At 41.8% G+C, this 27,095-nt stretch overlaps 1 protein-coding gene across 2 annotated transcripts in view; it reads left to right on the top strand.

Moving 5' to 3' along the window:
- The window catches only part of rptor (regulatory associated protein of MTOR, complex 1), a 256,743-nt gene extending 231,549 nt beyond the window's left edge, over positions 1-25,194 (top strand). For both annotated transcript variants that reach the window (XM_084044061.1, XM_084044060.1), the window contains exons 30-35: positions 13,848-13,954; positions 15,791-15,918; positions 20,968-21,054; positions 21,306-21,422; positions 22,408-22,537; positions 24,184-25,194. In XM_084044061.1, coding sequence (XP_083900187.1) covers positions 13,848-13,954; positions 15,791-15,918; positions 20,968-21,054; positions 21,306-21,422; positions 22,408-22,537; positions 24,184-24,252 — 638 coding nt within the window. In that variant the 3' untranslated portion in view covers positions 24,253-25,194. The remainder of the gene's footprint in view (positions 1-13,847; positions 13,955-15,790; positions 15,919-20,967; positions 21,055-21,305; positions 21,423-22,407; positions 22,538-24,183) is intronic.
- The last annotated feature ends 1,901 nt before the right edge of the window (positions 25,195-27,095 follow it).

Below are 27,095 nucleotides of genomic sequence, written 5' to 3'. Positions count from 1 at the left end.
ACACTTGCACAGTATAAAGACATACTTGAAAATTATGTATTCATGCAAGTAGGCCTATCACAATTATTACATAATCGTCTAATTATTTTATATAATCGCAATTATTTTTTGCATAATCGTCATAAAAAATGGCATATTTTCAAGAAAAATCTAAAATAGTGGAAATAGCTGATCTATAAGCTCAAAACGCATCGCGATGCGATACGTTTTGAGGTTATAGATCGGCTATTTCCACTATTGATGTTTATTTTTAGGTATAAAGTAATTAAATATGTGTTATTTGGAAATGTCATTTTTATTCATAATGTTCCATTAATTTTCAACGACAGAAACACAATTAAATCCTTAATCGCAATTATTTGAGTGATAATTAATCGTCAACTTAAATTTGTAATCGTGACAGCCCTACATGCAAGTGTGTATTGTGTGTGTGTGTGTGTGTGTGTGTGTGTGTGTGTGTGCGTGTGCGCGTGCGCTTGTCTGCATGCTGGGGGATCTCTACGTCGCTAACATGTGACATGCTTTGGGCTGATGTGCTTTTGACTTGCCTCACTCCCCTATACTCCCCCTTCCATCTGCTACTTCCTCTCACAGGTCTGGCCAGAAGGGTCTCCATCTATCTTGACCGGAGTAAACAGGGAGGTAAGTGCTGGCTTTTCTCCCCCCTCTCTCTCCCACCTGGACTCAATGTGCCTTCCAAACCCCCCCCCCCCCCCCCAAAAAAAAACCCAAGCGCATACCTATACCTCCTTTTGTTTGTTCTCGTGTTTCTTGGTTTCCTTCATTTCATCCATGTGTTCGTTTCCGCTGTCATCTCTCTCTGAAGGGAAAGGCTGGGGTAGTGTGCAAAACTGCAGGATGGTTTCTTTGACTTTATTACACACGTTGGATCCACAATCTTCACTGCCATGCCCCTCTCTGTCAAGCCCTCACAGCCGCCCCCCCCCCCCCTCTAGTATTCTTTTGTTTTTCACCCGTTCAGTGTTTTTCAGTACCAACCTCTGTAGTACTACAGTAGCTACTAGCTACACATTAATTTAGAGACATCATAGACACTTTTTAACAAACATGTGCATGATGAAGGAGAAGTTCAAAATGTTAAGCTCCTCTTGAAACGGTATTTGGGTAAAAGTGTGTAAAAGTGCAATCCTCCTATAATTTGAGAAACCTCTGTCTGAATCTGTTCTGCCCGGTTCTCCTCAGTGGCTGGAGCAATTGATCTGAATTTCCACACAGCCTTTCACCATTACCATGTGCACGGAACAGTAGTCTCGTGTGGCCAGACTGTTGCCTCCCACAATTTTCAAATGTTTCCGGTCATACAGTCTGGGACTCGGAAGCTCTGATCATGATTAGAATGTAAACCGGATATGAAGCCCCCCCACTTCCGTTTCATCTTTACAGTCGCGCGAATTTTTCCTAATATAAATACAAATCATCTAAGTATATTTAGCTTGCTGCTTAGCAGAAATGGAAATAAAATATGTAAAGATATTTTAAAATATATTTTCACGAACGGAAGTGCCAGCTTCCTCTCTCGGATTTCGGGAGTTGTAGTTCCAGACTCTATATAGCATTCAGAGATTGTGGAATAGTTGTCTGGCTACGCGAGACTAACGGTAAAGCCTGTTTTTCGATTTCACCAAATGTCAGCTGTTTATTGTGTTCGCTGGCTCGTTTTGTGTTCGCTGGCTCCCGGGTTGCCAGATCATGTGCGCATATCCCCCCACGGGTATGGACTAGTTGAATTTAATTATTATTATCCTGATTTGGAGGTACGGCCGTACTGGCTAGCTGGTTGTCAAATCTTGGCTCTATGCCTTTTGGTTCATTTTATAGGTGAGGGTGGATGAGAGTAAACTATACACTGTGCTCGCTTTCACTTTAACTTTGCATCACTTTCGTGTGAATAGTCCACTGACACAATTGGGGGGGGGGGGGGCAGGATGTAAAATTGTCCGGAAGGGGGCTTGAAACAGCAGCACCTCAGATGGACTCCAAGAATGTTCCAATGTCTACTGCCCTTGTGTGGCCCCAATACACTCATTTTGGTTCTTTCCAGGTCAGTGAGTGTTTAATAGGGAGCCTGGTGGTACAGAGACGTTATTAATAGTGAATCTCCCAGGCTGCCTTCCTTGCCTGGGGGGACCAGACAGTTAAACTCTAGAGAGAGGAAACTGAAATAGTGTGTGGGACCACAAAACTGGGAGACAGGCAGTAAAAACTTCTGCTGTGCAATTGACATGTGAAAGTGTGTCAAGCTTGGAGAGCAAGGGAAACGGGAGAGATTTGGGCAAAATGGAGCCGAAGGAAAAGAAGATAAAAATATGAGCCCAAATAGATTTAACCCATTAAGACCTGGAACGCATCTCTGTCACTTTTTGATTCGAGCAAAAAAAGCATTATTTTACACTTTGGCTATTCAAAAATAGCAGATCTACAAGCTCATAGCGCGGCACCGAGTGCCGCGCTATGAGCTTGTAGATCTGCTATTTTTGAAAAGTCGTGAAAATGTGTGCAAATCTTTGAATATATATATACATTTTTAAGCGAACATTTGTAACTCAAATCTTTGCTTCTGGGGGGTCCCTGGAACAAAATATTTTGAGATGGGGGTCGGCGGCCAAATAAATAAATACATTTTGGGGGTCCTTGACATGAAAAAGTTTGAGCACCACTGATATAGAAACATACGTTTTTCAGAATACTGTTGGGGATTTAGAAGACATTTCTAGAATGGGCTTCAGGTCTTAATGGGTTAAGACCATGGGAGAGTGGAGTGAAAGACGGATGGATGGACGGATGGACGGATGGGTAGAGAGATTGACACGAGGCATGACAGGAATGAAAAATGTAAGACAATGGAAGAGAAATACAATAAGTCAGTGACTTAGTTATCATGGCGTGTTGTTGGGCACACAGACAGTACTGTTTATTTCAGTCTGTTAGGAAGGTGCTTGTACAAATAATACACAATCATTACTACACACAGACACTCATTACACACAGCTTGTCATCAGTGTTTGCTGAGGAGGTTGAAGGGGGTAGAGGAGAGGCACATGGACTTCACATCCCTGCAGATGGAAAGCAGATCTAATTAACTTGGATGCACATGTCCTTTCTAGTCTTGTAATTCACTTTTCTTTTTCTATGCCTTCATTGACCTTTACTTCAGTTTGTTCTTCGTCATGTAGAGTGACATATTATAGACCCTGTATATTTAAAGTGGCCAATTATTCTCCCCAATTTACTTGTTCCGCCAATTAACTCATTCAGTGCCAATTAAGTTTAAAAAATATGTGCGATCTGTGCCAGCGATTTTTCAATTTTCTTACCCTTTTCAAGTAGTCACAGAATATTTATCTCCATTATGATCGATCCCCCGATGGTTGCTAATCACTGAGGGTTATACTGTGTGGTTTCACAAATGTCAACGAGGTCATCGCGACCTCGTTGACGTTAATTGTCTGCCTTTGAAAATAGCATGTCTGGGCCAAAAATACATAGTAAAAAAAAAATCACATCCAGTGTGAAGTGAGCGGTGCTATTTAAAAACAACAGTGGTCATCACAGTGATGGAAGCTCACTTCAAACCACTTAAAAAAAAGTTTTTTTTTTGTGGTGGTGAGTTTTATGAGTTATTAATTTCGTCATGCGTCTCGCTAGCCAATCACAGTACTGAGCAAAGGGTCTGAATACCAATCAGCCAATCACAGTACAGCGAAAGACAAATTTTCACGACGGAAAGAAAAACTTTCGCTACGGATGGGTCCCAAACCCACTTATAGGAGCGGCTACACCGCTCAAAAAAGTACACAGGAGCAGAGATGCAGCCTTTTTAAGTAATAAGTTAAACAAGAAGTGAATGGAGCAGCAAATCTTCGGATCACGATATCTTGGGTTCTGAACATTTAAAATAAATATATATATATATATTATTATTTTTTTGTTCAAAAAGTCGTTATAAGTCGTTCTTGGCAGCCAGGGCGTGTTATGACAATGACTCGTTATAAGTCGTTCTTGACAGTGAGAGAGTTAAAGTAGACAATTATTTTTGACCCCCTTTTTCTCCCCAATTTAGTCGTTATGCCAATTAACCCTTTCAGACCTGGAACGCATCAGTGTCACTTTAGATTTCTTTGGCTATTCAAAAATAGCAGATCTACAAGCTCGTAGCGCGGCACCAAGTGCCGCGCTACGAGCTTGTAGATCTGCTATTTTTGAAAAATCTTGAAAACAAATGTTTTTGATTTTTTTTCAAAAAAATGTTTTTTTTAGATTTAGAATTTTTTAAAGAATCACTTCAGGTCTTAAAGGGTTAATTCCTCCCCACACAAATTTCTGTGTCGTCACTGCTGTCGTGTCCTACTGACTCACCTGCCAGTGAGGAGCCCCCACCGGGAGGAGGTACGGCCCAACACTTCCCTGCTGACAGGTGCCGCCCCCCCCCAGCCCGTAGGTTTATACATACAGTGAAAAATATCACCCTTCCCGCCCGGCTTCCCTCCCCCCGAACACGGGCCAATCGTGTTGACATAGACGCCTGACAAAGCCCAATGAATGCTGGATTCAAACCCATATTCCATTTTTTTTGTCAGGTTTGAGGGTAGAGACTATGAAGCTGAAGTTGTGAAAGTAGGGCGGCCCGTTAGGCTGCAGGGACAGAGCCGCTGTGTCCTGCTCCACATTTGGCACTGCCTGGTGCCTTGTTAACCCATTGAGGCCTGAGGTTCCGATTCTGCAAAATGTCTTCTAAATCCTAAACGGTTTTCTGAAAAAACGTATGTTTCTATATCAGTGGTGCTCAAACTTTTTCATGTCAAGGACCCCCAAAATGATATGTATTTGGCCGTGGACCCCCATCTCAAAATATTTTGTTCCAGGGACCCCCCCAGAAGCAAAGATTTGAGTTAAAAAATGTTCGCTTTGAAAGAATATATATATGCAAAGATTTGCACACATTTTCACGTTTTTTTTTCTCAAAAATAGCAGATCTACAAGCTTGTAGATCTGCTATTTTTGAATAGCCTAAATGTTTAAAATAATGCTTTGTAGCTCAAATCCAAAAATGACACAGATGCGTTCCCGGGTCTTGATGGGTTAAATTCCGAGTCCCGGGAACCAGTGATCCTTTAGTGAGGAGTAGGGGAGGTATACACCTCGGCTGGGGGGCAGGTAATTGAAATGAGACTGTGACCGTGTGCATTTCAATGGCCCATATAGGATCTGGATTTATTGTCTTGGTGTTTGCAATCTGTACCGTACTTATTAGACAAGGATCACATTGTGCAGTATCTGTGCCTGTTCTGTTTCTACTGTGTTAGAGATGGCGATCGAAACAAAGTACTTTGTACAGTCAAATACAGGTCACTGTGACTTAAAGCAGCACTATGTAACCTTTTCGTGACTGCCAGAGTTTATTCATAATGTACTCACCCACTTGCCAGCGATTTGCATGTTTCTTTCAACGTTTTCGACAATTGCCGATCGCCGATCGGGCTTCAGACCGTTGTGATACACGACGACGATGACTGTTCGTCAGACTAAAGAAAGTAGAAGTGGAGCTCTCCGTTTGTTTTTTATACCTTGTGAAAAAAACGTGTTTTGGCCTAAAGAGCACATTTTTCAAGCTAAAACCGGAAACGGAAATCGCTGAAATTGCTTCCGGGTGAAGCGGACGTGAGTGGAAAACGAAACTGATCTCGGAATGTAAATAAAACAGCGTGATCGTCTATTAACCAAATTAAACAATAGGACGCAGATCTGCGTTCTGCCATATTCTGGCAGCCCACGGTTTTATTTAATAGGACGCAGATCTGCGTCCATGGCAGCTTATGTGTTAATGAATAAAATGTAATTTTGTCCAATCTGTATGGTAGAGTATATTATTACAATTTACAATATAACTTAAGCAATTGGGGCGGTTGTATTTAGTCTCCCTGCTCTTCCATTGAGACGTTTAGATCATGTCAAAGGTCATGTCTCACCTAGACACAGGATCTGACACGGATTTTGACCTGATGGTCAAGATACAATTTATCCCCTGAGCAAGCAGGCTTAGCTCTATGGTAAAAAAGAAAAAGAAAATCAGCACTTGCGCAGGTTCAACTCCGGGGTAGAAGAGGAAAGTTACATAGTGCAGCTTTAAAGTCAAAAGTTTTGTTTTTCACTGTTCATTTCTGTGAAGTACCAGAGATGAACCATTCAGAAGTTATAAGCATTCTGTCGAGGTGTTATGAGTAGCCTATCAACAGTAGTCCTCCTAGAATATACTTATGACTTTGGGTAGATGCATACTTCCTGTCTTTTCAGAACGCCTACCGTCATCCCGGCTGAGGCGATTCTTTAAAAAAAATCTAAATCATAAGTTTTTTGAAAAAAAAAAAAAAAAAAAAGTTTTCAAGATTTTTCAAAAATAGCAGATCTACAAGCTCATAGTGCGGCACTCGGTGCCGCGCTATGAGCTTGTATATCTGCTATTTTTGAATAGCCAAAGACATCTAAAGTGACACAGATGCGTTCCAGGTATCAATGGGTTAAAGGGCAAGACCACTTTGGTAGAGGTTTGGGTTGTGTAGTTACCTTACCATGATGTAACTCCAAAGGTGGACAAGAAATACAAATTAATTGCTCCATTGATTAGAAATTGATCATTCTAAATATACACCTCATTGACTTACATTGTACGGTCAAACAGCTCTCAAAGTCACTCTTTTAATACATAAACGAACGTAAACGAAGTTGATTCAGACAATATACTATAACATCACCCAACCCAGTACTGTTTTTTTTGTTATACAATGTTAATTTCCTGTTGATTTAGCTATTTTTATTAGGGAGAAAACCCCGACTGGATCCATGGATCCGGATCCGGATCTTCAAATAGTAAAATCTTCAGGAAGTTGACATTTGTATTAAAAAAACAAACAGTACTGGGTTTGGTGATGTTCTATATTGTCTGAATCAACTTTGTTTGTGTTAGTTTACGTGCTAAAAGAGTGACTTTGAGAGCTGTTTCACTGTATAATGTAAGTCAATGAGGAGCATATTTAGAGTTATCAATTTCTAACCGATGGAGCAATTATTCTTGATTTCTTTTCCACCTTTGGAGTTACATCGTGGCAAGGTAAATACACAACCCAAACCTCTACCAAAGTGGTCTTGCCCTTTAACCCATTAAGACCTGGAACGCATCTGTGTCACTTTAGATTTCTTTGGCTATTCAAAAATAGCAGATCTACAAGCTCATAGCGTGGCACCGAGTGCCGCGCTATGAGCTTGTAGATCTGCTATTTTTGAAAAATCGCGGAAAAAAATGTTTTATTATTTTTTTTTCAAAAAACTTTTTGGATTTTGAAAACATTTTTAGAATCGGCCTCGGGTCTTAAAGGGTTAAGGTCTTTTATCACCTATAGTGCCTATATCACCAGTACCAGAAAGTTGTGGGAAACAACGCCATGGCCCTGCATGCATGCGGACAATCATAGCAGCCCTGAAATATCATCTTCTATTAGGTGCTCAAGGTGCCCGGTAATCCTGGAGAACTCTTATTACCTGGGTCCTGAAGGGCTCTTTTAAACTCAAACAGGATGAAAGGAGGAGAGGGAGTGAGGGAAGACGGCCGACATGCTATAGTTTAATGAACTGCAATATGTGGGAGAGCTTTTCCATCACCAGAGATAATGGAGCAGAATGAACAAGCAGAGGAAGCCTTCTTCTCTGGAGGGAGAAGAGATTATTTATAGTGGTGTGTATGTAGGGGGGTGAAAAAAAATCACAGATTAGGGAGTGTAGTGGCTAAATGAGCCTCAGAACAAGGCGCTCTGCCACAAACTCCAGAGGCTTTTAGCAATGGAAATACAAGCTTATTAACCATTTAAGACCTGAAGCCGAATCCACAAAATAAATGTCTTCTAAATCCCAACAGTATTCTGAAAAACCTATGTTTCCATATCAGTGGTGCTCAAACCTTTTCATGTCAAGGACCCCCAAAATTATATGTATCTGGCCGCCGACCCCCATCTCAAAAAAGTGTGTTCCAGGGACCCCCAGAAGCACAGATTTGAGTTAAAAATGTTCGCTTTAAAATAATTTATATTGAAAGATTTGCACACATTTTCAAGATTTTTCAAAAATAGCAGATCTACAAGCTCGTAGCGCGGCACTCGGTGCCGCGCTATGAGCTTGTAGATCTACTATTTTTGAATTGTCGAAGTGTAAAATAATGCTTTTTTTTAGCTCAAATCAAAAAATAACATAGATGCGTTGCAGGTCTTAATGGGTTAAGCTTGTGTTGCACTATTTTTTTGCATCACGAGGGAAAAGCTGTCTTGCTTCATGCTAACAAAATCATTAGTGCCTCCTTTGTACTGTAGCTGTTATTGGGGAGAGAACTATATCCACTTGGCAGTTGGTTGCACTCAAAACAGACGTGAGGTGAGCCAGTTTTAGATCTGCAAACCCGGGGCTTCGGGGGCACTTGCGGGGTTACATTCTCGCACGGAATTTGTAAAGGGTCTCTACGCTGCTAAAGGGAGCCTTTTGCGGGTACATTTTTACACTTGAGGGATAATTTAACCTATTAAGACCTGAAGCCGGTTCTACGAATGTCTTCTAAATCCCAACAGTATTCTGAAAAAACGTATGTTTCTATAACAGTGGTGCTCAAACGTTTTCATGTCAAGGACCCCCAAAATGATATGTATTTGGCCGCGGACGCCCATCTCAAAATATTGTTTTTCAGGGGGTTTTTCAGGGGCTCTCAGGGGGTCCCAGAAGCCCAGGGGGTCCCATGGCGCGGCACTCGGTGCCGCGCCATGGGACCCTTGTATATCTGCTATTGAGCTTGTATATCTGCTATTTTTGAATAGCCAAAGTGTAAAATAATGCTTTTTTAGCTCAAATCTAAAAATGACACGGATGCGTCCCAAGTCTTAATGGGTTAACACTCAGGAATTTAGCGTGTAGCCTCCTTTGAATATGAATCCACGGTGCTGTCAATGTCTTTTCTTACTTGATCAACTCGGTGTCAGTGGGGATAAAGGGCTGAATACTTGATGCATTTTTCATCAGCGACGTGTCTTGTGATTGGCTGTAAGCCGATGGCAATAATTAATCAAGGCTTGCACCTAGGGGCATCACTCTGTGCAACTATTAGCCGCCAGATTGCCCTTGACATGCAATACCCTTACTGTGTGCAACCTAGTAGTATATTAACCCTTTAAGACCTGGGATGCATCTGTTGTCACGCTTTGATTTGAGCATTATTTTACACTTTGGCTATTCAAAAATAGCAGATATACAAGCTCGTAGCGTGGCACCGAGTGCCGCGCTACGAGCTTGTAGATCTGCTATTTTTGAAAAATCGTGAAAATGTGTGCAAATAAATATTTTTATATTTTTTTTAAAGCGAACATTTTTAACTCAAATCTTTGCTTCTGGGGGTCCCTGGAACAACATATTTTGAGATGGGGGTCCGCGGCCAAATACATATCCTTTTGGGGGTCCTTGACATGAAAACCTTTGAGCACCACTGATATAGAAGCATAGGTTTTTCAGAAAACAGTTAGGATTTAGAAGACATTTTGCAGAACTGGAACCTCAGGCCTCAATGGGTTAATAATTGAGAGCTAAAAGGACTAGTTCCCCATTAATGCCATATACTCAATCATACGCCCAGCGGGTGCAGTGAGAATTCACGGCGAAGGCAGCAGCGTGCACTCTTCCTCACTCTCGCTCTCTCCTCTCTCATACATCTCCATACGTTATGTGTGTATTGATTTCCGTGTGGGTTATTAAGACCTGCAGCTCTGCAAAGGATGCAGGCATGGAGAAGGGATTTCTCATATACTGATGCGTTCAATGTGGGTTTTTTTTTTTTTACAACTCAGGGAACGCTCTGGTGGTTTGATCCGGTTATTGCATGGAACGCAGAACCCTAATGTTCTGCTTTGTGTTGCATGTTGTCCCCTCGCCTTGCTGTCATTTTCCTGTCACTTTTCACTGTCCAATTACAGTGAAGCTGACATTTCTCAAGATATAATATGGAAAGAACATTTTATATTTGTATACATGTGTGTGTGTGTGTGTGTGTGTGTGTGTGTAGATGGATAGATAGATGGATGGGTAGTTAGATAGGTAGACAGACGGATAGACAGACATAAAACATACATATTGTAGCTTTAACAAATTAATTGATGTATGTTTTGATGAAAATTACATTATTTACATAATTCCTCTACCACAGGGGTCTTCAACGTTTTCAGGCCAAGGACCCCTTGGCTGAGAGAGAGATAAAGCAGGGGACCCCCCATTATATACTGTATAAAATATTTATTTTTTCATAGATTTCATCGGCAGCTTCATAGACTTGTTTCACAGCACTATCATGTTGGATTCATGTTAATGTGTATTTCCAGATATTTAACCATGCACTTAAACAATACTTAGTAAACCTGACCTTTCACTCTGTACTTAGTCTGCTCTTTTTTCCCCCTACACCAAACCACTTTGCCGAAAATAGCAGATCTACAAGCACACAACGCCTCGAGGCGTTGTGTGCTTGTAGATCTGCTATTTTTGGCTAAAGTTCTCCTCAGAATAGGGATGCTTGGTAGAAGTGGTTAATGTAAAAATCACACAAAGATTTGGCGGACCCCCTGTAGTAACTCTGAGGACCCCCTAGGGGTCCCGGGCCCCCTGTTGAAGAACCCCGCTCTACCACTTACCCGGTTGATTGACTAAGGTTGACTATTTTAAATGGCATATATCTCATTTTGGAACTCTACAAATACTCTATACAAACACACACACACACACACATACGCTTCTCTGTCTACGTGCTCATGAGTTTGGGAATATAGCATTTGCCAGCCTCTCCTCCCAACCGGGAATCGTGACGGCATAGCTGCCAACTTCAAAGGGAATGCCTCATCCTCAGTCAGTGAAACACTGCGCGTGTGCGCGTGTGCGCGTGTGCGTGTGTGTGTGTGTGTGTGTGTGAGTGGGCATGCACAGCGCAGCTGACAGAGCATAAGCCTGTGAAGTGATATTCCCTGTGTGTGTCTCTGCGTGCGTGCTTCTCTGCAAGTCCAGCGTCTGTGTGACGCAGGAAACTACTGTATATCGTCATGATTTGAGCTTTGAAGCCAGTGAGCCGGAACCTGGATTAGTATTATGCCCAAATATGGACATGCCTGATCTGATAATGTCACAACACTGACAGTGCTGGCTAGCAAAACCTGAGTAAGCTGATTGTCCGATAACGCCGCGTAAGCTGATAATTTGATCTGATTGCTGATTTTCTGGTTGTACTATATATATATACTGTATAAAGTTCAAGGTGTGGCTCGTGGATGGACTATAATACCGGTAATAATAATACATTTTATTTATAACTCACTTTACACAATGCTACAGGGTTTTAAAAAAACAGATGGCATAAAAATAACAAAGGCAAGACATAGACAAGAAACATTTGGCAACAACAAGACCCTTCTTGGTGTAAAAAGTAGATTAAAAACTAATTAAGGCAGAGCAGGGGTCTTCAACCTTTTCAGGCCAAGGACCCCCTAGCTGAGAGAGAGATGAAGCAGGGACCCCCTCTATATTGTACCTGCTATATTGTAACTTAGTCTGCCCTTTTTTCCGTCTACACCTATAGCCTCTTTGCCAAAAATAGCCGATCTACAAGCTCTCAACGCCTCGCAGCGCGAGGCGTTGAGAGCTTGTAGATCTGCTATTTTTGGCTAAAGTTCTCATCAGAAAAGGGGATGCTAGGGTTCAAGTGGTTAACGTAAAGAAAAGAAATATCACACAAAGATTTGGCGGACCCCCTGTAGTAGCTCTGAGGACCCCCTAGGGGTCCCGGACCCCCTGTTGAAGACCCCTGGCATAGGGTAAAAGGCTAAGCAAAGGCTTTGTTAAAAAGGTATGTTTTGAGTACATTTTTAAGCATCGGTAGATTGTGGGGCTCTCAAATGAGCGGGGAGGGCATTCCACAGGCGTGGGACAGTGGAACAGAATGCCCGGTCGCCCGTGGTGCGGAGCTTGGTCATGGGGGCAAGGAGAAGGTTGGTGTTGGACGAGCGACGGTTTCGACTGGAGTTTTGTGGTTTGAGAAGTTCATTGAGGTTGTTGGGGGGGGTGTGGGGGGGGGACATTGCAGTGGATGCACTGATTAGTCAGAAAGGAGATCTGATCTTGTATTCAGTCCTAAAAGTGATGGGGAGCCAGTGAAGTGGGTGCGATGTGGTCACATTTTTTGCGTACTCATCAGGATCCTAGAAGAAGCGCTGTTTTGAATTATGCACTGACATGCAAATCTGTGAAGTCGGACGGTTCTCGAGATACGTGAATAACAGACGCACGTACAGAGATTCCGTGCATTTATTGTAAGATGTTCTATTTTTATGGTTATACCAGTAGGAGGGTAAAGGTCGGATGCAGGAGCAAGAAAAAATGTGGTGTAAAGTGGACACAAAGATGGGGTAAGAAGGTAGGGTGTAAAGGTAAACGACGGAAGCATACAGCAGGTCTTCTCACAGTTACATCCAACCCCCCCCCCCCCCCCCCCCCACAAACTCAGCTCTGCACCTGGAAATACCGTATTTCGATCAACGTTAGACAACACCCCCAGGCTGTCACCAGGTGGCCTTGTTTGAGCCCAGCAGGTTATGGGGAAGATGTTGCTTTCAGGACTTATCTCTGATTTTCTGCAACACATGGAGATGCGTTTAGAATTGTCTCTCTCATTCCATCAATCTCTGACTCTCACTCATACGTGGTCTCTCACTCTGTCTCTCACTCACTCACATCGCTGCCTGATAGCCTTGCTAGAATCTGCCCATAGGCACGGTTTCAGAATATTTAGTGTCATCCGATGGTTGCATGCTCAATATTAAACAGTGCCAGGGGCAGAAGATATCAGCAGGGTCATTGCATTGTGTACCTGAAACATCTGCAGGGAGATATATGGTGTGTTTATGGTTCCGCCTCTTAGGAAGATGTATTTATTAAACAGTGGAACAGCAAGCTGTGCCTACCTACTGTTCTGTGTTGCACTCATCATTCATTTGGCTTGCGGTAGATGTTTGGTTTCCCGCATGGAGACCAGGATTTGAATCCAGTTGGTTACAGTACATGCGTGCGTGCGTGCGTGTGCCTGTGCTGCATTGGGGTCTATTCGCTGTCAGATCACTCAATTCAAAGTGTAATTTAACCCATTAAGACCTGAGGCCGATTCTACAAAATGTCTTCAGATCCTAGCAGTTTTTTTGAAAAAACTATGTTTCTATATCAGTGGTTCTCAAACTTTTTCATGTCAAGGACCCCCAAATGTATATGTATTTGGCCGCCGACCCCCATCTCAAAATGTTTTGTTCCAGGGACCCCCCCAGAAGCAAAGATTGGAGTTAAAAATGTTCGCTTTAAAAATATATATATTCCAAGATTTCCACACATTTTCACGATTTCTCAAAAATAGCAGATCTACAAGCTCATAGCGCGGCACTCGGTGCCGCGCTATGAGCTTGTATATCTGCTATTTTTGAATAGCCAAAGTGTAAAATAATGCGTTTTAGCTCAAATCCCAGGTCTTAATGGGTTAAAAGTGCAAAGCACGCAATTGATTCACCAATTTCATATTGCAAAAAGAAATTGAGGTTGTTCAACCAAGACAATAGCATATGAACCCCAGCCCTTGTGTGTGTTCCTGAGAGATAAATAGTGTGTGTGTGTGTGTGTGTGTGTGTGTGTGTGTGTGTGTGTGTGTGTGTGTGTGTGTGTGTGTGTGTGTGTGTGTGTACTCTGCACATTAACCATTGGTGTGCTGATGTTCTGTGCTGTAGGTGCAGGCATGGTGGTGGACTGGGAACAGGAGACGGGTCTCCTCATGACCTCTGGAGACGTCAGGGTCATCAGGATCTGGGATACAGAGAGGGAGATGAAGGTCCAGGTAATATATACTGTGTATGATATATACTGCTCAAAGAAATGTAGGGAAGGCTTTGATCCCTTAATTATTTAGAGTTTTCATGAACTGTGTACATACTGCTAACAAAAACTGCTCAAAAGAATTAAGGGATCAAAGTGTTCCCTTAATTATTTTGAGCAGTATATATACATGATATCGTTGCTGTGGGATGGAAACCTTTTATGTAGAGAAACGGAAAAAGGAACCTGTGTTCTAATAGATTATTAAGAGTTATTTTTTACTACTTTTCCTTGGTTCAATACTTAATAAAACCCACAGACAACACACTTTCACTTTCAGAATGTTTCTAAAGTAGTGGAAATAGCAGATATTTTGTTGCGCAACACTTGTATGACGAAGTAGGGCATTGATTTATGAAAAAAAACATAAAAAGGATGGAGTAACAAGGTTTCTGCCCGACAGGGACGATATATGAATACACACACACACACACTTACACTATACAGTTACAGTAGCATGGATCGCCGTCAAATTCCAATATTTTAAAAGATAATCTTCTCGCTGCATATTTTACGATGAAATGTACATTAACCCTTTAAGACCTGGAACGCATCTGTGTCATTTTTAGATTTGAGCTAAAAAGCATTATTTTACACTTTGGGCTATTCAAAAATAGCAGATCTACAAGCTCATAGCGCGGCACCGAGTGCCGCGCTACGAGCTTGCAGATCTGCTATTTTTGAAAAATCGAAAAAATTGGTGCAAATCCTTTGAATATGTATAATTTTAAAGCGAACATTTTTAACTCAAATCTTCGCATGTGGGGGTCCCCGGAACAACATATTTTGAGATGGGGGTCGGCGGCCAAATACAGTTTGGGGGTCCTTGACATGAAAAAGTTTGAGCACCACTGATATAGAAACATTAGTTTTTCAGAAAACTGTTGGGATTTAGAAGACATTAATGAATCAGTCTTAAAGGGTTAATGTTGGTTTTCCTTCACTCATCTCCACCATGACCTTCAGCTCTCTGTATGTTCGTCTCAAAAAGCGGTACTGAGTAATGAGCTAATAAAAATTGGTGCCGTTCCCATTACCATGTTTCTTTTTTTTTCCCTTCACACCTCTAATGATCTTTAGTGTGTTAATCATTGTCTTGATTGATGTACTCCATATCAGTAAATGGTCTTAGTCTTGCCTCTGGCTACGTATTGACGTCAGGTCCAGTTTGAAATGAACAATCAGTCAAACGGCAGACGTGATGAATTAGCCTCTTCGTTAGTTTAATGTTTAACCCTTTGAGACCTGAAGCCGATTCTACATGTCTCCTAGATCTCAACTGTTTTCTGAAAAACGTATGTTTCTACATCAGTGGTGCTCAATCTTTTTCATGTCAAGGACCCCCAAAATGATATGTATTTGGCCACGGACGCCCATCAAAATATTTTGTTCCAGGGACCCCCCCAGAAGCAAAGATTTGAGTTAAAAATGTTCGCTTTAAAAATATATATATTCAAAGATTTGCACACATTTTCACGAATTTTCAAAAATAGCAGATCTACAAGCTCGTAGCGCGGCACTCGGTGCCGCGCTACGAGCTTGTATATCTGCTATTTTTGAATAGCCCAAAGTGTAAAATAATGCTTTTTAGCTCAAATCTAAAAATGACACAGTTCCAGGTCTTAATGGGTTAATGTTTAATGTGCATTAGAACAACAATGCACTGGACCTTCTCAAGTCTTTTACAAGGGAATTTGCGCGCATGTTTGCGCACACGTCTGTCCCCAATTGTGATGGTATGCTGTGTGTGTGTGTGTGTGTGTGTGTGTGTGTGTGTGTGTGTGTGTGTGTTATCCAGGACATTCCAACAGGAGCAGACAGCTGTGTGACCAGTTTGTCCTGTGACTCTCAACGTTCTCTCATTGTTGCCGGTTTGGGAGATGGTTCTGTGCGTGTCTATGACAGAAGGATGGCCCCCAATGAATGGTATGATGCACACACACACACACACACACACACACACACACACACACACACGCACACGCACACGCGTGTGCGCACACACACACACACACACATAGACTAATTGTCTTGACATTATTTGACATTAAAACAGAGATGTCGGTTGTAAATGTAAATTGGTCTTCACAAACGCTAATAAGCACTTTTACATTTGCCTATTCACACACTAACAGCGGAGATAGCCCATGCAATGCAGTAGACGGGTTATAATTGCTTTAACTTAATCGCACATATCCACCTTTTATATTACATTTATTACATACAGTATATCATTCAGCAGTCACAGTTAGGTGTTGCCAGCTCTTTTGGCAAGCCCTCTTTGCACTGCCCCTAGCCCCCACACACACACACACACACACACACACACACACACACACACACACACACACACACACACACACACACACACACACACACACACACACACACACACACACACACACACCTCCAGCAACACACCCCTCCCAACACCCCTGTTAGCTAAATATTATTTAGGCCCAAAGGGACAACCAGGGTAATTAAGCTGCAAAGCATCCCATAAATCTTTTAAATAAGGCTAAATTTAGAGTCCCCCTTAGGCCAAAATTTGCACCTTTCCCCTAACTGCGGTGCTCCCTTAAAATGAGTCCAGGGATAATTAGACATACCGTTTTTTATTTCTCTTTGGTGAAATGGACCATTCGGTGTATTTTTTATTTTCGTACTTTTTATTTAACCAGGAAAACTAATTGAGATGTTTCTCGGGTGGCACAGGGGTAACATTCTCGCACACCACCGTGGAGACTTTGGAGGGGTTTGAATCCTCCGCTGGTGCCTCCAGCCTGGCCGGGCATCCATACGAACACAATTTGGCTGTGTTTGAGGGTGGGCATCCGTGAAGATGGAGATAGTGGGGCAGCTGAGCAGCAGGGGAACTGTATGAGACTCAGTGGTGGAAAAAGTACTCACTCATTTTTCACTTAAGTAAAAGTATCAATACTGCAATGTAGAAATACTCTGTTACAAGTAGAGAGTCCCGGAATTAAAAATGTACTTGAGTAAAAGTACAAAAGCATCGGTGTCAAAATGTACTTAAAGTACCAAAAGTATAAAGTACTCATTATGCAGAGTGTCCCATTTCGCAACTTTTCAAATGTATAAATCTTTTGAAAATAGCAGATCTACAAGCTCACAATGCGTCGCATCGCGACGCATTGTGAGCTTGTAGATCGGTTATTTTCAAATGGCCAAAATTCATATAGTGGTTAATGTATGTTTTGTAATAATAATCAAAATCTTCAAAGTAACTAAAGTTTTCAAATAATTGTAGTGGAGTAAAAGTACAATATTTGCCTCTGAGATGTAGTGGAGTAGAAGTAAAAGTATTGGAAATTGGAATTACTCAAGTAAAGTACAAATACCCCCAAAACATGTACTTAACTACAGTAGTACAATGTACCTACAGTAGTTACTTTCCACCACTGATGAGACTTGGCATGTCCTTTGTGCCGGTAGCTATGAGGATTTACAACGAGGCACACGATGGTCGCTCTGCCCCGGTCAACTGTCAAATAACCCTGAGTAATACCTGTATAATTCTTACCTTGCCCTGCAGTACACCAACACTCCTGTCCGGTGATGACGTTAAGTGGTCAATTGATATTAGATGCGGTAGATACCTCTTTCTTTGGGAGTGATAAACATTTGCCTGTATTTTGTTTGTGGAAATAGTAATGTCAGATAATATGCACATGTTTTTCCAGTGCATACTGCAGGCCTTGTTGACGGGATTTGGAAGAGAAATTGATAGATAATTTTATGGCAAATCCTTGATATCCCAATGCAAACCAACGCATATTGCGGTCAAAACCAGGGCTGTTTGTCTAAGGTAGGGGGCTGAGCGGTGGGGGCAGAGCCTGCCAAGCGGTCTATTGGGAGAAAAAAGTTATCGGGGGGGGTGTAAAATGATGAAACTTGTCTTCTGCAAAAGTGACCTGGCCAATATAGGCTGCAGTGTATGAGAATGTATTTTCTTACAGACAACCCAACAGTTGGCCCATTCTCAGCCTCCTGATTGGTCCCTGACCAACCAACCAGCGGGCTCCTTTTGCCTTGTTCCGCCCTGGTTCCGCCTCCTTCTTGTTGTTTATGCTGAGTTTACAAAAAATGTGTAACATATCCAGTTGTTTGGGGGGAAAAACACATTTTGGCCAGTCACTATACTACACCCGAGATGTTCCTTTTCGCTAAACAGGGAATTGGCCAATCTTAAAGAGGCTGGCCAGTGATTTACCTATCTATCATTTTAATCTAATATATAATAATAAAAGATAACAATAAATCGTTCATCAGAGAAACAAACCAGAAGTGACACAAGTTCTTCAAGTTTCAGCTGATTTCATAAGGAATTTCATGTAGAGGAAGCAGAAGTGCATATCTGCCATTTTAACCATGTCGGTACGAGCATAAATACACATCCAGGATGCAGTACCATTTAAATAAAGTCTAAGTCATTTAAATAAAAGTGAGTACGTTTATGGATGCTGAGAGTATGCCTGCTAAACTGAGCATTACAAGGTACAATGATGCGTGAGTGCTTTACAATTGGTAATATAATGTCAAGGCTCCATGATAAAGAGTGTTTTGTACGAAGACCGAGGATGAATGTAAATATAAAACGTCGCTCTAATCGAGGTCAGCGACCGGCACAAAAGCTCCAGCAACAATGATTTTTATTTTACATGCTTAATAATATTGTAGCAGTGTAGACGAAGTGCTTTAGGACATAACCCATTAAGACCTGGAACAGTGTCATTTTTAGATTTGAGCGAAAAATCATTATTTTACACTTTGGGCTATTCAAAAATAGCAGATATACAAGCTCATAGCATATACAAGCTTGTAGATCTGCTATTTTTGAAAAATCGTAAAAATGTGTGCAAATCTTCTGAATATGTATATTTTTAAAGAGAACATTTTTAACTCAAATCGTGCCACGCTACGAGCTTGCAGATCTGCTATTTTTGAAAAATCGAGAAAATGTGTGCAAATCTTTGAATATGCATAATTTTAAAGCGAACATTTTTAACTCAAATCTTCGCATCTGGGGGTCCCCGGAACAAATTATTTTGATGGGGGTCCGTGGCCAAATACATATCATTTTGGGGGTCCTTGACATGAAAAAGTTTGAGCACCACTGATATAGAAACATACGTTTTTCAGAAAACTGTTGGGATTTAGGAGACATGTAGAATCGGCTTCAGGTCTCAATGGGTTAATGGCCCAGTCTGCAAGTGTAAAACAACGTCTTGTAAACGTCCTGGATGTTTATTTGAAACGGAAACGCAGTAGAGAGTTAGTGTTAAAGTGGTCAGATGGGTGGGCCAGAACACTAACATCTTTAGTGTTTTGCTAATTGTTTGGGAGCCCACTTGCAATAATCCTCACGGCCCAACCAGTGGGGCCCCGGCTCACACGTTTGAGAGTCACTTTTGTACTGCATGTTATTATATTGTAATGCTTACTTATACTTAATACTTGCCGTGCTTAAGCCATTAAGACCGGGAACGCATCTGTGTCATTTTAGATTTTTTTTTGGCTACTCAAACATAGCAGATATACAAGCTCATAGCGCTCATGAGCTTGTAGATATGCTAATTTTATCGTGAAAATGTGTGCAAATCTTTGAATATATATACATTTTTTTAAAGCGAACATTTGTAACTCAAATCTTTGCTTCTGGTACACTTTGGCTATTCAAAAATAGCAGATCTACAAGCTCATAGCACGGCACCGAGTGCCGCGCTATGAGCTTGTAGATCTGCTATTTTTGAGAAATCGTGAAAATGTGTGCAAATCATGGAATATATATTGTTTCAAAGCGAACATTTTTAACTCAAATCTTTGCTTCTGGAGGTCCCTGGAAGGAACACAATATTTTGAGATGGAGGTCCGTGGCCAAATACATATACGTTTGAGAACCACTGACATAGTTAACATACGTTTTTTCAAAAAACAGTTAGGATTTAGAAGACATTTGTAGAATCGGCCTCAGGTCTTAAAGGATTAAAAGACATTTGTAGATGCGTTCCTGGATCGAATGGGTTAAAATGACCACAAGCTGAACAGATTAGACCTCTAAGTCTGTATGTGAAGAAAAGCACATGGCAGTAATGGCACTGAGAACGGAGCTGTGCAGATTCCTATCAGTAGTAGATTTCACTGTAACTGTATGCTTGTAACATCAGACAGTAGCCATGCTGCCTGCGTCAGTATGGCTCATTTTATCACTTGCACATGGCATGCTGTCTCACTTGAGAGATTGATTGCAATTGTCAACCTTAGGCATCAAGTCTCTTCCATCTATCAACAAATGGTACTCCTGAATAGCCAACGTACAAAACTAAGGAACCGTATAACAGCGTCAGGGTGATTTGTTATGATTACACATTAAAACAGAGGTTTTGCTTTTTTTCCTCTGCTTTCAACGTGTCAGCCTCTTCAGGTGGCTTTTACTTGTACTACAACCATCACTCCTCAGCCTTAAGCTCAGGGCACCATCCTGTGGTCACTCACATGTACTACACCTCACCACACGAACAGACTCTTACATGCAATGCTGCATAAACATTTGCATACTCATTTTTAGGTGCTGTTGAGGCTTATCTACCAACACTGGAATGGTTTTAACCCATTAAAACCTGAGGCCCATTCTACAGATGTCTGCCAAATCCCCACAGTTTTCTGAAAAACTCATTTTGCTATATCAGTGGAGCTCAAAGTTTTTCATGTTGCAGACCCCCATCTCAAAATATTTTGTTCCAGGGACCCGCAGAAGCAAAGATTTGATTTTAAAAATACAAATATTCAAAGATTTGCTCACATTTTCACGATAAAAAGAATTCTCTCATATCGCGGCTCAAAGTGACTAGCTAGTATATCTGCTATATTTGAATAGCCAAAGTATAAAATGATGGTTAACATGATGGTAATAATGGTTTTAACTGATGTTCCATCCGTTTTGTGTCTTTTCAGTCGGATAATGACATACAGGGAGCACGGAGCTTGGGTGGTCAAAGCCCACCTGCAGAAGGAGACAGACGGACATATTATCAGTGTCAGGTACTAATACTTTCTCTACTTTCATGTTTTCTTAAAGAGTTAAATGAACTCTTAGGAATGTTGTCGTTTTTGTTTTTTTAAAGTTTTTTTTAGGTTTGTGTCAGTCTAATCTAATGCATTGAATAAAAGTCCCCCGGACTTTTTTTGTGTTATCCTTCTAGCCCAAGTGTTACTGTATGTCTGTGCTGTTTACATCTTTGACTAATAAAGTATTCAATCAATCAATGCCCCCCCCCACCCCTGCCACACAGTGTCAACGGGGATGTTCGTTTCTTTGAGCCACGGTCACCAGACTCGGTGAATGTCCTGCAGACGGTGAAGGGCCTGACAGCCCTGGACATTCACCCACAGGCCAACCTGTTCGCCTGGTGAGTTCACACACATCACCGACACCATGGCAGGTTCATTTGGTCACACTCAAGAGTTACAAAATGGATAAATTACCACGCAGGATTTTACAGTTTTTATGAAAGGCCATATCAAATCAAATTGGTAAACTGAACATCAAATGTTGAATTCCTAAGTCATTAACACATTGGGTGCCTGAATTTTTTAATAACTTACCGTGGGTGCCAGCATTCTCCCCATTGACTGCGCTTTGCTGTTTAAAGCTCTAGACTCCACGACGAGCAAATCCACGTTAAAAAAAAGCATCCATTCATGTAGCGCGATGACCCTGGCTACATCCTGGAACGATAACGACAACGACCAGTCATCGCGCAGCGCGCATGACTGGTGTTCCCCACCGGAAACAGGTTCGGAGATACAGACGTTTTAAAGAAGGTGATCCATCTGGCCTATCCTTCTCAGGATCACAATGGATACTCCCAGCGCTGCTCTAGCCCCTCCCGTGTGGAAAAAAACCCAAAAAAAAACAAAAAGACACCAAAACCGTTTAAATACGGTTTTGGCACTCCGCGTAACTTTATGCACCTTTTGCAAAACCGTATATATATATACGGTTTTGGCACCCCATGTGTTAATATGTGTAGTTTCTGTCATGTGTCATGCACTGTCACGTTGATCAGTATGTTGGAACCGTACAGGTCCCGTCGTCCTTTGATCTGCTGGCTGTCGGGTGGAAACCTCGTACGTCCAAAACGTACTTACTTTTTCCGGAAATGGAAAAAAGAAGCAGTTTTTTGGAAAAAAATGTTTCAAGATTTTTCAAAAAATAGCAGATCCACAAGCTCATAGCGCGGCACTCGGTGCCGCGCTATGAGCTTGTAGATCTGCTATTTTTGAATAGCCAAAGAAATCTTAAAATGACACATGGATGCGTATATATGTGTATCTCATGCTGTATCTTCCCTGCTATGTCTTTGTGTGGCCCGCGTGTTCTCTGTGATCCAGTGGGTCTATGAATCAATTCATAGCAGTGTACAACTCTAACGGGGATGTGATCAGCAACATCAAGTACTATGACGGCTTCATGGGCCAAAGGATCGGAGCCATCAGCTGTTTAGCCTTCCATCCATACTGGGTAAGGCCACCGTCGATGCTCATCTCGGGATTCCTTTGATTCAATTACCAACATGTTAATTGTGAGCGGGTACAGTGCTTTAGGCAGCAAGGGGGCATTTGTCATTTTTCATTTTATTACATATTGTTAAAGTACAGAATGTAAGCTTTCATATGATGTATCATTCATTGAAATTGGAATATATTTGAAGAAGATGTGACCATTTTTTCCGCCCCCAAAAGACAGACAGAAACAGACAGAAACACTGCTGTTTTTGTAATGTAATTTAAACCACTTAATGATTCTAAAACGCCTATCTTTTGGACTATAAACCTTCTTCAACATTCGAACTGTGTTAATATGAAAAAAAAACGAAAATCACAAAAAAAAAAAAAAAAAGTTAGAAAAGCTCTTTTCTACTCTTTGTCAATGGGCGAGTTGATGCCCAAAACACCAGACCTGCTCACAATTTATCGTTGATCTATTCTAGCATTTTACGTAAGTTTTCCAAGTGGGCGGAAGATTAATTTTTATCATCCACAATGCAGTCTGGCACTTGGCTGAATGTTCCAGTGCAAACTAAGGTTTCAAGGTTTTATATTCTCACATGCTCTTACAATACAATACGTTGCTGTGGCGACATTGCAGGCGGTGAAATACTTGTACATAGAGCCTCCTCCGCAGTGTGTACAAAATGAAAATAGAGAAGATCAAAATGTGTCACAATAAAGCAAAAAAATAGCAACGAAAAAAAGCATATACCATACTGTATACTGCAAACTAAAATTTAAAGTAAAAAGAATATTAGTATAATACATTTGTGAGGCGGTAATCCTGTACAGTTTGTTTACATACTTCCGTACAAAGGCCTACTGTATATGTACTGTAGTATGTCTGTAATTGAGCAGAGAATGCTGAAAATGACTGTCACTGTGTTAGTGGTAAATGTAAGAATTGCTCGGTAGCATCATTTGGACGTTGAGAAGAAAAAAGGTTCCGCACTGTTTCTGCATTGATTGTTTATAATCGATGCAGAAAACGCCCACTAAAGCCCATTATCAACGTGTTCTTTCAGATTGTCTGAGACCTTTTTGTATTTTTGATTGATTGACATATTGACAAAGTGCATGTGCATAAACATATATTATTTACTCGTGTGTCAAAAGGATCAAACACAATAAACCAGGGGTCTTCAACGGGGGGTCCGGGACCCCCAGAGGGTCCTCAGAGTTACTACAGGGGGTTCGCCAAATCTTTGTGTGATATGATTTTTTTTTTTTTACATACCTTTTTACCTTACCTTGAACCATAGCTTCCCTTTTCTGAGGAGAACTTTAGCCAAAAATAGCCGATCTACAAGCTCACAACGCCTCGCGCTGCGAGGCGTTGTGAGCTTGTAGATCGGCTATTTTTGGCAAAGAGGTGTTTGGTGTAGAGGGGAAAAAGAGCAGACCACATAAACAAAAAATGTTTAATCTGAAACACAATTTTATACGATATTGAGGGGGTCCCTGCTTCGTCTCTCTCTCAGCTAGGGGGTCCTTGGCCTGAAAACGTTGAAGACCCCTGCAATAAACCTTGAGAGCTTATTTACATTGTGGTCCTTTTCTTTATCCATGAGAGTATGTCTAACATGCCTTTTTTCCCCCACTATGTTTTCTTTCCAGCCCCACTTGGCGGTGGGCAGCAATGACTACTATATGTCCATCTACTCAGCAGAGAAGAGGCTCAGATAACATCTCACCACTGGACCCCCTTCAGCCCCCCTTTCCTTCTCTAATACCTACGACTTGTGACCGTTGACCTTGAGCTCCAGGGACCTGGGATGTAAAATGACCTTCTCTTGTACATATGCAATTACCACCCCTGAATGTTCTAGTGATGGCTGCTGACAAAAACTCATGTTGTGTCTTTGTTGTTGTTGTTATTATTATTATTATTATTATTATGATTGTTTATTCATATTCTTATTATGAAGCTAATGATTGTAGACTTGGCTGTGCTGAGGAGCGTGTACATTTAAAGTGCATATAAAGAAGATGATAGGTTATATTTTAAGAAGAGGTACCTTCCTATCACCGGCCGGGACACTTTTCTGGCCTCACGCCCCGAGCGTCGCTACACGAATGAACTCTGACCCCTATGCACCCCCTGGCAGGGAGGTGAGGTCACCCAAAGGAGAACACACACACTATGGATAAAAAAAAACATACACTTAACCTGTACACCACCAGGGCAGGAAAATATAGACTTGCTCTACGCTGGACCTCATTATGGTGAAGGACGAGTGGCCCCCCACTACAGCCGATGGAAAACAGATTGAGGAGTTTTTTGCTACTTTGCTGCATCGCTGACCGAGACGTTTTTAAAGGACCCTTTAGATGGTTGATCATGCTTATATTTTGCCTGGCTTGTTTTACCAGGCAGAGAAATGATGAAATGTGTGCCGGCAGTGCACGCGTGTGCGTGTGCATGTGTGTGTGTGTGTGTGTGTGAGTGTGTGTTTGTGTGTATTAAATGGATTATAGCACAGATGGGCCTTCATAGACCTTGGACAGAACTAATGAAACCCCACCCCCCACACGCGCGCCCTCCCACCTTCGTGCTAGTTACCTTCCTCCATATCGATACCCTTCACTAATTCCAGTGTGCCAAACTGACTAACCTCTTCCATTAACCCATTAAGACCTGGAACGCATCTATGTCACTTTGGCTATTCAAAAATAGCAGATCTACAAGCTCGTAGCGCGGCACCGAGTGCCGCGCTACGAGCTTGTAGATCTGCTATTTTTGAAAAATCGTGAAAATTATTTTTTAATATTTCTTTCCAATTTTTTTTTAGGATTTAGATTTTTTTTAGACGCGGCCTCAGGTCTTAAAGGGTTAAAATCCCTATCTCAGAGATCTTTCCACGTGAGCTCCTAGACACACCCCGACTCTATTCATCACCTAAAAGGCTGACATTATGCTCTTATGGCTAACTAGCACAGCGAGAGGAGAACTGAAGTGGGCAACAAAGTCTATACGATGGCCTCTCACCCCACTCCAAACCCGTTGACACCCCCCCCCCCCCCGGTTAAACTCACGGGGTCTCGGTGCCACTTGTCTTGCCCCACCTGCAAAGCAATAAAGAACAGCCCAGCCTTCAGCCTTCAAGCAATCGGTTTTCAAGAGGCCTCTAGGGAAGATGAAGCACTGTTTTGCAATTCAACAGCATTAATGACGGCGTAAGCAAAGCTTGAACTACGACGGACGGGTGCATTGCATGCTCAAGCATCCTGTACGCCGAGCCCCCCCCAGTCTGCAGCACTCAGTGGTGTGACAACATAGCAATATCAGCACGCCCCCCGTCCCCCATGCATTCACAGCAGTGCAAATGTGATTTGGGGGGACGGGGCTGTGCCGTTGTGCAGTGTCCCCCCTCACAGATGTTACACATTAGCAACTTCACTGTATACTGTATCAGAACTTGGTCATTTATGTTTTGCAAGTAATCATGTAGCGTTTTTCTTTTGCAACAAAGTGCCCACACTATTGACTTAGCTTTCCTGTGATTGTGCAAACTCTCTGCCACTCTTGTGTCTGGACTGGCAAACCCCACCCCCATTTGGCACCCCAAGGAAACGAATATTGATATGATTTCACTCAAGTGTGCTATGTATATGTTGTTCCCGAACATGAGATTTACATTGTTCATTAACATTGCCCCCCCCCTCTAAGTCTGCTCCAATAAGGCTCCTTATAGTCTCATACTGTATGGCACCTTGCAACCTGTATGTTTTCCACCTGGCTGTTGAAAAACTAGAGGTTACGTACGTAACCCCGGTTCTTTTAGTTCAGGAGTGAGACACTCACTATGATAATAAGTTGTATGATGTAGCTTTGTGAGAGATGGCGAGGAGCAGCTTCTTATCCACACTGTCAGACACCCTGGAGCCCCACAGCATCGTGGGTTTGTTGACTCACCACACTAGGGATCGCCCCAACCCTTTGGATATGTTTCTCTTTTCTTTTTTTTCTCTTTTCTTTTTTTTTAATCAAGTCTGCTGCAAGATTTGCTCTTTTTTTCCCCTGTCTTTTACTTTCTTTGTTTTAATCTTGATTTTATTGCCAGAGTTGTTTTTGGTTTGATAGCTCCGGTGTTGTGAGTATAATGTTAACAGCATGACGCATGTTGAGGGAATGACACCAGACTTGTAACCTGGAACACTTTGTATGATACACCGAACACACACAGAACCCGTCCATCACAGCATACCTCTGTATTCTCATTGTATCTTTGTCATCCGCGGCACACTTATTCACTTCTCGGTGAAACCTCTTTAAGTGTCAGTCTCAGGTACCGTTCATGAGACACCACAAACCACTGTTAAATAAAACTGCCAGCCTCGTGAGTGTCAGTCGGCATGATGGACCCGTGTCGTCACATTGTACTCCAAAAGTATGGTCTGGTGTCACTCCTGGAACCATGAGAATCACAACCGCTGAATTTCTGACGTTGCAGCAGTTTGTCGCAGTTGTGATGTTTTAAGAGGAATCTTTGTTTTGTTTTTCTTTTCTCAAAATGTGCAGTATTGCC

Source organism: Gymnoscopelus microlampas, assembly GCF_963454915.1.
Source record: "Gymnoscopelus microlampas genome assembly, chromosome: 2".
NCBI classification, from domain to species: Eukaryota; Metazoa; Chordata; class Actinopteri; order Myctophiformes; family Myctophidae; genus Gymnoscopelus; species Gymnoscopelus microlampas.
The sequence above is the reverse complement of the archived record's forward strand: the minus strand, read 5'-3'. Positions and strand labels throughout refer to the sequence as shown.